General features: G+C 34.8%; 1 protein-coding gene and 1 long non-coding RNA gene across 3 annotated transcripts in view; one reads left to right on the forward strand and one right to left on the reverse strand.

Annotated features, from left to right (window-relative positions):
* Window positions 1-340: 340 nt before the first annotated feature.
* LOC107835901 (uncharacterized) lies at window positions 341-5,847 on the forward strand. The gene is made up of 2 exons (XR_001661743.1): window positions 341-2,100; window positions 3,774-5,847. It is a non-coding gene; the product is annotated as an uncharacterized LOC107835901 (long non-coding RNA).
* A 4,085-nt stretch (window positions 5,848-9,932) lies between these two features.
* nkx2.2a (NK2 homeobox 2a) overlaps window positions 9,933-11,180 on the reverse strand; it is a 12,595-nt gene continuing 11,347 nt past the window's right edge. The window contains exons 3-4 of one of the 2 annotated variants that reach the window (XM_016670155.1): window positions 10,976-11,019; window positions 9,933-10,885 (exon numbers count right to left, since the gene is read on the reverse strand). In XM_016670155.1, the coding sequence (XP_016525641.1) occupies window positions 10,829-10,885; window positions 10,976-11,019 (101 nt within the window). In that variant the 3' untranslated portion in view covers window positions 9,933-10,828. Of the gene's footprint in view, window positions 11,020-11,180 lie in introns of both variants that reach the window. The other variant, XM_016670154.1, reaches the window with a different exon arrangement.

Below are 11,180 nucleotides of genomic sequence, written 5' to 3' on the forward strand. Positions count from 1 at the left end.
GTCACATAACTTATAGGGTGTCTGACTGGAACGGCAATGTATTTATACACATGTATTTTGCAACACTAACTATATATTACATTTAGTGATTACTTTTTGTACCTTGTTAATGTAAAATGCTATGTTGATATGACAATGAAGAAATAATTACGAAACTGTACCGGCATACATGTCATTTATTTTGGAGTGGAAATGAGGGGTGGAGGTGAATGTTTTTCTTCACCCCACTCCTTTCTAAGGTGTTATTATAAGTTTAATATAAGTTATATTATTCTCCAATTTCTTTTGTTGTTTTGTTTTGTTTTTTTGTAGTACTGCATAGTTATTTATATATATATATTTTTTTCTTACCAAATGAAAAGGCGTTACATAACATTGTACTGTATTTGATTTGTTACTTAAGCAGAAACATATAAACAAGTACAAAAGTCATTATAACACATTTCAATTCCACTTATAATCCAAGTTTGATGATTCCTCTTTTGAACCTCTAACAGATTTTAATTGATTTTGTGATTCAGTTTCAGCTTAACGGTATTTTTGCTCACTTTTATGTTTAATCCTTTTACACATAACTGTCTCTGCACTGAGCAGATGTTCAAAGCTGTTTTCTTGTGTTCATATGTGTTGATGATAAACTTGCATATATGATCCATTTCACTGGACTCTACAACCTGCCCACTTCCAGGCTATTAGTGCAAGATTACAAAAAAAAAATGTGTTTTGTTTTTCATCAGTCAGCTATGAATACAGAAACCCTCAGTAATATCTTCTCAGGCCTTCGGCTATCGGACACGTGTCAATTAATGTGGTCATCATGCTTCATTGACTAAATTACGCCTTCATCTACTGGTTGTATTTCTCCTTGAAATATTCCAGCAGCACTGCAAAAAGATTGACTTTTTTAGACTGTAAATTGCACCTCTTATAAAAGAAAACTTTATTTTTACAGATTGATGTTCTGTGAATTGTGCTAATGTTTATATTATAAGACTCAAGTCGATGCATTCATATTCAATAAATGAGACTCAGGGCGTCAGTGAGGCCCATTTGTCAGATCAAAAATTCCTCTTAAAAAATAACAATCTTTGAGCAGGTATTAAAAATACGCACCAATCTCTTTATGAAAAATCTTTTGATTGGTCTACTGTAGTTTTCTAATCTTAAATTGCATATTTTCATTGGTATTAAGTGGAGAAATCATTATTAGTAAAACAAGAAAAGGCTTGAAAGCATCTGTTTTTTTGCATTTAATCCATATAAAGAATTTCACTTAGTGAGCTGAGTTGATGAAATAACTGAAGGTTTCAACAATATTTTAATTTATTGAATATATCAGGAGATGGAATGAGGGCAGTCAATCTATGCCAGGAGGACATAGATGAGTGGAGATAAGTCTCTCAGAAAAGGAACATATTTGAGCATATTTGTTCATTTGTGTCACAAATATTCTACTGTCAGGCCACATTTTATTCATGTGAGTGAACAAAACTCCTAGAAATGTCCATGTTTTCTTTCTCTTTTCTTTTCTTGTTTTTCTTTTTTTCTTTTAGAGAAATGTATGAAAGGGTTTTTGACATAGGTAAAGTCTACCATCACATTGTTGTAGCTGTAGATATTCTATCATACAAACACAGTTTTTAGATCCAAAATGCATGCAAATAACTGCAATTGCTGCCGACCCCCCCCACCCTGCTAACACTCTGGAGATGTATCTTCTACTCCAAAGTATCAGAGCTCTCTGAGTGCTGCACATGGAGACAGAAACTTTCTAAATCGTGAAGCTGCACATCAATGAGATGTTTTTACCTGCCTGTTTGTCCCCCACTTTGGGATCCTTTTATTCAGAAGGCCGCCTGATAGTCCATCATTATTTAGATGAAGTCACATAAACACATCTCAAAGCTACTTCAGATCTGGACAGATACGAGACCACACCACGTGGGAGCATTTTAAATACATAACTAAATCAATCTCTCTTTTTTTTAAGCTGTATGAAAAAATACTAAATTGGGGTTTCTCTTTTTTTCTAGAAAGTTAATTCTGTTTGTTTCAGCTGCTGAAAATAAAAGTCTTCATCATAAAAGGAATTCGAAGAAGGTAATTGCACTTACACAACTTTTTATAAATGTATTTAAACAAAAGGAAATGTCACACTATTGCACAGTTTATCACAGCATACACATTTTTTTAATCACAATTTCAACAGGTATAGTTTTGGTAAAATACATAAGGATTTTGGTGAAATTTGAATTTGTTTGCATGTACTGATGATGTTGTTGCTATCAGCTATTTTATTAATTCAAAGATGGTAGACGTAGACGTAGAATATTGTTTGTAAAATACAATTGCAGCAAAATGAAATTCCTTTTCAGTAATTAAAAGCGGAAATAAAATTGTTTCCAAAGCATTTTTGTCTGAGGGGGACATTCAGGGTGCTAATGTTGACTTTAACAAACACAAAAGAGTAAAATACCTCTCAGAAATGTCTGCATACACCATATTGTTTTAAGCTTTACAGCTTTAAGAAACAAGATATCTCCTGTCTTACACAAACTACATGCATACACTGCTACAATGGAAATTCATATATATGTACAAAAATACATAAGAATTTTGAAGATGTGTGCATGTGTGTGTGTGTGTATGCATGCGTTTGTAAGTGTGCGTGTACAGGTGTGTGCATGTTTTTGAAAAAGAAAAATGCATTAATGGAACAAAATAGAGAAAAGAGGAAATAAGTAAAAGCATTTTATTGTATCTCCTCACACGAACGCATGCTATGGATGCTAAATGTTAATTTTTCAATACAGAGCAAGTCAAAAATCTGTACAAAAAGTAACATGAGTTTTTTTTTTGTCATAGAAAGAAAATAAATGTATTTTTTTATTGAAGATAAATATTCTGATTTTTGTATGTTTCTTGCAACTAGTTCAAAATACACAGGTAATCAACTGGATAATATTAAATATTCACAAATCCCCAAATTTCCTTTGAGTCAGTAAATCCTTGTGTGTAAATTGCACTTCAGCTATGACAGCATGCTAAAATTTTACTGTACGTGTAATAAAACCATGTGGGGAAAAAAAAAAAAAAACTGAAATAGGAAATACCATAAATCATTTTATTATGTCAATGCAAATCACTTTTCACTTTTAGCTTGAGTCAATATTTGAACCTTTCTTGTGTTTTTTTTTCCCAAGTCAGTGTAATAACACCTAAAGTTGACCAAAAAACTAAAAATATGCCATATCCTGTTTATTTATTCCACCCATATAATAAAGTGTATATTTTTTTTTTAGGTGACAAATCCCAATTTATGTAAACTCTAAATTAGACAATTAGGTATTTTTTTTAACATCAAACTTGGGCTCATATAGAAAAGATACACGAGTTCACAGTCAATCAAAATTGTATATTTTTGATGTAGCATCTCATCTTCCAGGAACTTTGAACTTGAAATCGCAAATTTCTTAGCAAACGAGAGCAAGTTACAACAACATTAAAATAAAAAATAAAAAATAAAAAAAAATGATGAAGTTAACTTGATATGTTACAAAATTCTTTATTGCTTTTGTGCATGGCCTGCTACTTTGTGATAGAATAAAGTAGAATAAAGAGGGTTTTTTTTTCCCCTCACTGGCAGATTTTGTCCGAGTTTGGGGAGTCATATCACCTTATAAACAAACTAAACTCTGTTGTAGTTTGTGACTGGCAACAAAAAGTCTGATGTGTCTCTCCTTTACTGTTTGTTCTCTCTCGTCTCATTTCAGTGGCTCCTTTTATGCAGCAGAATGTCAGCCTTCCTTGCCCGACCGCTTTCGAGCACGCTTGATGTCATATTGTCCACCTGATCATTTTGCTACCTGCTCTCCTCCTCGAGGCTGCCCTCTCGCTGCTCCACCACTCGAGATGCTTGGCTGACTCCTCTGAAACCATCACGTCGTTGTGTGGTAGAACCCAGCAGGCTCTTCTTCTTCTCTCCTTTCGACTGTGAGCGCAGGCAAGGAATCCTCTGCTCATGTGATGATTTCATATGAGCGTGCCAGCATTTACTCTTGTTTTTTTTTTGTCAGTGTTGCTTGCATTTTTAAAAAGAGCAATGCGGCTGCAAATGGAAATGAATTTAACATGTACAGCCTTTTTAAAAATAGGCTACCGTCTTGCGCAGCTGCAACCATTACTACCTGTCACGTTTATGAGTGCTTCTGTAGATAGGCACCAGCCCCCCTTGACCTCTCAAGGATAAATGGTTAGACAATGGATAGATGGATGAATGTTTGTGAATAAATTGAAAACTTTTTTTTTCTTTACATGTAATTCTGTGGTATTACAAATATCAAATTTAAGTGCTTTGCTTAATGTTTTTTTAGATTGTACAACTTCTGCTGTTATTTAGTCCATGCCATTATATAGATTCTGTGTCATTTTTTTTTAGCATTTCTGTTTCGCCTTCTGGTGGGAAAATAATACGTAATTGGTTGACTGACTTTCTTTCCACATACAGTGTCTTGCAAAAATATGTTCATAATCCTCAAACATTTAGTCACATTTCAGCTCCACAGTATTTTAATAGGATTTTATGTTCTGCACCACTACAAAGTAGTGCATAATTCTGAACTGGAATGAAAATTATTCATGGTTTTAAAAGGTTGTTACAAATAAAAAAAACAACAAAAAAACAAAAGTGAAACTGGCCGCATACACTTGTATTCAACTGCCGTCAGAAGTCATAAAAGTAAATAAAAGGCCTCAGTGAAGGCCTCTTAAGTTAGCTGCACCACACAGGTGAACAAACAGCATCTGTGTGGTGAACAAGCAAATCCACGGGATCAGTTAAGTAGAGTGAGTTTATAAAATAATATTTCACAACTTGTCAGCAGCTGTTTCTATTAATCATAGAATTTTGCAAACTAAAATTATGAAAATAAATTCACTAAATGGAAACATGCCAATTTTGAAAAAAACAAACAAAAAAAAAAAACAAAAAAAACAACAACACATTTTTCAATAAAAAGTTGGGATGAGGTGTTCTTTCAACTGTATTGAAGTAGATGTTGCAGAACTGCAATGGAAACACTTTTTTGCACTACACGATTTACCCGATCAACAGGCCAGTGCTATTGCTGGTGAAAACCATGAAGAAGACAAGAAGAAGTAGTCTTCATCTTCATGGTTTGTAGTGTTTCTATATTTGTTTGTTTTTTTTTTGTTGTTTTTTTGGAGAATGTACAACTGGCTTCACCAGAGTTCTCACAGCACTGCACACTTCACAAAAAGTTGTGTTTTGTTTGAACATGTTAAATCCATACATCTTCTGTAAAATTGCGCACTATAATTTCTTAAAAACACTGCATACACAGCTGCTCCGAGGTATTACGGGGTTGTCACTCCAGCGCCTGAATAAGTTGCCTCTGATGGCTGACAGATTAAGAGCACTAGCATCATGGCTGAATAATAAATATCTCATGTAACTGTCTACATCCGTTGCTGCCATGATTTTTAATGACTTATTGCGTAAACAAGCTTATTCACACATGATTTGAATGTCATTTCTAATTTAAGGGAAACTAAGAAATTGCAAAGTTGTGGGTTTTCGACGTTAGCAGAATATAGACAAAGATTTGTGCACATTTGTAATGGAAACGCAGCTACAGAACACTATTCATCCAGCAACCAAACATAATAAGAACCTAGAAAATCAGAGTAACTCCAGTGAGGAGGGTTAGCTGGGTGAATCTGTTGACTGGACAGCTACTTGTCTCACACTACACATATTTGGCCTCAAGAAGGTGATAAGTAGAATGACGTCTATTTGTTGAAGGAAGTCCCATTAATTTACCATGTTACCTGGAAAAGTCAGTCCTAAAACATGCAGGACAGCTGCTGTTAAGGACCGACTTATGACACTCTCCACTAATGCGAGGGTGAAACCTGGCAGTGGCAGCATCATGCTGTGGGGATGCTTTTGCTCAGCATAAACTCTGACAGGAATGCCTGTCATGAAGTAAATCATGGAAGAAAACTTGTTGCAAAGTGCAGTTACACTCTACTCCGTTACTACCAACTTTATTCTTTAGATCTATGCCATGTACTGGGAGACAGACTGCCAAACTGATCTGGACGCTTGGACCCACTGTTTGAGCCTTCAAAAGTTATACATCTTCTCTGCGTACAAGAAAATGTCCAGGAGTTTTCATTACTTTTTCAAGGAGTAGTTTTGTGAGGCGCCTGTCTAAAATTCAAATGTCTCGCATTAGTGTTTGGTATTTAATCCATCAGTGAGTCTGTCTTTATTTGCACTCTGCAGAAACAATTAAGATAGCAGCAAGTTATTTGCAGCAAGGAAAAAAGGTGAAGACACAACATAAAAAACAACAACAAAAAAAAAAAAAAACAGCGACTGGTAAAAAGTGAAGACTTGCTAAACTGAGGAAATGTGCATTGTTAAAGACATTTACAATATTGTAAATTTGTCTACAATATTGGGTAAACATTATAATGTAGACATGATCTGCTAAAAGTTCTAAAATTATATCTTTTAAACTAAAACTGCAAAGAAAAATGTCTTTAAAACTAATAAGTATGATAAACTAAAAATCTACTTAGAAGTTAAGGTGCCAATGAAATTTACAAAAAAAAAAATAAAAAAAATAGCATAAAATAAGTTTAAGACGAAAGTAAACAATATCAATTAATACAATTTCACTAAATGCTTATCTGACTCGCTGAGGTACGTTTGTACGATTCTTCATCAAATAACTCCTAAAAAAAATATGATTGGTGCATGGTTAACACCTCCCGGTTGGAAAGTGTGATGTCATTTTTCATGTAAGAAAAGTGTGGCACTCTCTCCTTGATCATTTCGTACAAGCAAAGCAGAGAATCCAGGGAGGGAGAACCCTCGCAGATAGTGGCATGATGTGAGGGAGGGGGGTGTCCTAGGTGGACTATGCTGTTGTATAAAAGTTGTGTGCAAATAAAAATGGTTTGCAACCATGTAACTGCGTGTTCACTGTTCAGTTTCAGATGAAGCATGTCGGGATCTGAGTGAATGAGAAATTTTTCTCAGCATGGAGATGGAAAGCAGAGGAAGACTGCACTGTAATTCCTACAGCACCGCATGTAAACTTAAGGAGGTTGTGTTATGTTCCCGTTTCTACTTTTGTGTTTTCTGCAGTGCTGTCTTTTCCTTTTTGTAGCACAATGGCTGATCAGCAAATTACTGTAAAAGCGTAAATGCAAATCTTCTCCAGTCTCTAGTCATAAATTTTCTACAATTACAATTTACAATACTTGACATCAAAACTTTAGCCATAGTTTACAATAGTACATCCCTCCAGAGTTTATCCGTCCATTCGTTATTTAACCCTTGTATCCTTGCTGGGTCTTATGTCCAGAGGGTGAGAGATACACTACACCCTGCACAGGTCACCCGTCCATCACAGATCTTTCTATAATACCCAGTTATGTTGAAAACATGACAAAGGAATTTGACTATCTTATCCTTACATAGGAACAAGGGCATGTCATTCTAACATCTGTGTCATATTCATTGACACAGATGTTTATTTTGAGAGTTGAGCTAATGATTTAGAGAAAGAGACTGGGTTTTGCAGACAGTCCATGGTCTTTTGCTGTTTATACAAATTGTTTTGAGAAATACACTTACCGTTTTGCAAATGTCAAGGACCGTTCAAGAAATTCATCAACGCGACTGAGAAAAACTGTAACATTAACAACCATCTTGTTCGACTCTACACTTCTATCTTCATTAAAACAAGATCCAATAGTTTAAAACTTTAACAAAGTCCACCCACGCAAACACGCCTTGATGCCACTGACTGAAAACGATATCACCATGCTAAATTTAGAACAACGTACTGCACAAGTGCCGCAGCCATGTTGGTTTCGGACAAACAGGAGCAGTAAAGCCTGTTTGTCTCTTTAGTGAAAGAGTCGAATGCTATTCTGAACAGAGTTAAGGTAACAACAAAACACTGCTGCTTTTTTGTCTGCCAGAGTGACTCATGATGTGATGATCATCACCTTATGAACAGTTTTTTTTTTTGTTGTTGTTTTTTTTTTTATAAATTCCATTTTGTAATCCCCAAAGGAATGCCAAAAAATGTCAGCACTGGACAGGAGCTTGAAAGCAAGAGGAGTTTACTGTGGAAAATCTGACCAAAGTCACTGTCATATGCTCTCATTTCATTGATGGAAAGAGGCCAACTGACTTTCGAGACCCAATAACAGGGACTGTAATGTCTGTTTATATGGCTTTTCTCACTCAATGACCAGTCAGTCACTAACCTTACAAAGCAAATGTTTATACCAATGGCCTGGCAACCTGTTTGTGGCAGTTTTATATAATAATGTGACATTCAATTAAATAAAACGTGCGATACTCACATTTTTATGAGAATTTATTGCTACAATTAATATATAAAAAAATAGAACAAATGAAAAATTTATACTCAATATTGTGAGTGCATTGTTACAAAAATAGTTTCCATGTGCGCAATGGAAGTAGGGAGAAAATAGAAATAATAATTATGACTTACAAAGTATACTAACATTACTAAAGTGGATTTTTTCAAAGTAATACGCAATAACATGCAATACATTTCAAAAATCAGGTTATTTTCCACTTTGTTTGTTGGTTTTCACTTTATTTGAGGCTAAAAGATATCAAGCTATGTACAAAAAGGAAGGATGTGTTTATTTTGCAAATGCACAATTCAACAAATAGTTCAAAGATTTTCAACAATGTTTGAGCTAAAAGCAGCACACCTGCAGCCATTATGTCAATGCAGAAGAGTTCTCTTGCATCTGAAGCTGAAGGATGACTTTCGTTTGTATTAGGTTTTTACAAAACTGCTTATTTACTATTATGTCTTTCAGTTAATTTGATCTTAGGGTAGTGCAAAACAAAAAAAAGCACAGATTGTCATAACACCGACATTCTCAGCGACATGGTGCTATTTTACATTGACATCAAGTAACTACAGTTGTCCTAAAAATGGTGTATTTATCAAAACTAACTTCAGACCTTTAACTCCGCAATTTGATGCCTAGAAATTGGAGTCTGTTTCCAAAACAACTCCTATTCTTTCTGACACTCCACAGCAGGTCATTGTTCAATATTCCTGGAGAAGTAGTTTATGTCGTCCCCTTCCTAAAATATTGACCTAAGTAATTTTTGTCAATGTTTTTGCCTAAATCATCTTTTGGCACTATGTGAGGCAGACACTCAGTTGGAGACTGCAGTTCTGAGGAGGAGCTTTGGGAAAATAGGCAGCATATTGTATGAGCAGGCATTTAGGCACCCTCAAATGGGTGCCATGAGATATTCAAGGTTTTCTCCAATATGCATGAAAGAATCAAAACACCACTCCAGGTATGTCTTTAATGAGGGATAAACATTATAATATGATCTAAAGGTCATTTTTTACTTTGAAATATTTTTTTCAGATAGAATTAAAAGCCATCTACGAAACAGCAAACGTCAGGATCCCTCCACACTACCCCCCCCTTAAAAAAAAAATAAAAATACACTGTTGCACCAAATATTATTTGTAATATTTCATATATTACACTGTTGGTTCATGGCACAAAAACAAGACAAAAATCAGCAACAACTGAAAGGAGTTTTAAAAAAGTTATTACAATTTGCCAAACCTGCAAAACACCTTGAACAAAAAATATATTTTTTTAATTTTCACATTTCAAATTCCTTTATTTGTGCCAGTAAAATTCATAACTTGTGTATCCCATAGAAATATGATGTGTTTATTCATCCATATATGTTGAGATATTTTGTGGCTGTGGAAACAATTTTTTTTTTATTTCATTTTATTTTGAGTTGTAGCAAAACATTTCTAAAAGTTTGCATGCTAATTAAAAAAACAAACAAAAAAAACAAAACATGTAAGTACAATTTTAAATGTTCTTCATAACTGTAAATACATACAAATAAAATACAGGTTACACGTGTTACTTATAACATGCTTGAATTCAAACAATAATGCTTTCAGAGTTAAAGTGAAAAGGGACAATTGTTCCAAATAGCACAAAAAACTTGAACATTTGTTGAGGCAACACTCTACAAAACATTGTGACGTGTTAAATCATAAAAGAAGAACTGAAACAAATATCTGACATTCTCGGAGGTCAAAATATATCGGCATTATTTTCTTATAGCAACACCTAAGCAATAAAAAAAAAAACAATTGTTCTTTGACTGTTTCCCAGTGTTGCATTTCAGCAGACCAAATATCAAAAAAGGTGTTGCAAGAAGAAGCTTGACAAATATTCCACCAGAGTACATGACTAATGTTATGTGGTGCTATTCTTTACCATATTGAGGGCTGAGTGCATGTATGTTAGAGGCCAGCAATGATGCTCTCACAGTTTTCAGTTCTGCGTTAAGATGAAAACATAGTTGCCACGGTGCCTTTGGTCCAAATATTTCTTCAATATCCCCACACCACAAGGAGAATAAATAGAGAATGTGAGAAATCACAGAGTGGGTAGTGCAATACTTAGAAACGTCCTATCCGTTAAGCACAGTCTGCTAGAGAATATCAACATAATTACTTGTATTTATGTCCTTCAAGTGCAGCTCCAGAACCGATGAATTCACCATGCAGCTTGGGTACGCAAAGACAATCGGAGCAGAGTTTGCTTCATATTCTTTACATCCCTTTAAAACAGTAAGTTAATTATGCAATCTCAATTGTTAAAACAGCCACATTGCCACTCTTTGATCATCACAGGCGTTGATTAAAGCACATCTGAAACAGATGACAGCTGCTCGTTATCACGCTCAAAGCCCCTGGATCCATTCGCAGTGCTGGCATCTCAAGCACCTCATGTTCATCCTCTGAAGAAGGTGAGACAATCCATTAAGGGAAAGGCATAAACACTCAACTCTGGGAACCTGATTGTTGGCGCTGCCCCCCATCCAGCCCACCTGACTGCAGCACACTGATGGGTTTATACAAGACAGCTCAAGTCCTATGAGATGGGAAATTGAAAGAAAAGAAGACAAGTGGGAGTAAGGCTGAATTGCTGAAAGGGAGAAGCACAATTTTTACAGATTAAAGACATAAACCATGGAATTATGAATAATAATAATAATAATAATAATAATAATAATAATAATAATAATAATAATA

Source organism: Poecilia formosa, unplaced genomic scaffold (genome assembly GCF_000485575.1).
Source record: "Poecilia formosa unplaced genomic scaffold, Poecilia_formosa-5.1.2 Scaffold30, whole genome shotgun sequence".
NCBI classification, from domain to species: Eukaryota; Metazoa; Chordata; class Actinopteri; order Cyprinodontiformes; family Poeciliidae; genus Poecilia; species Poecilia formosa.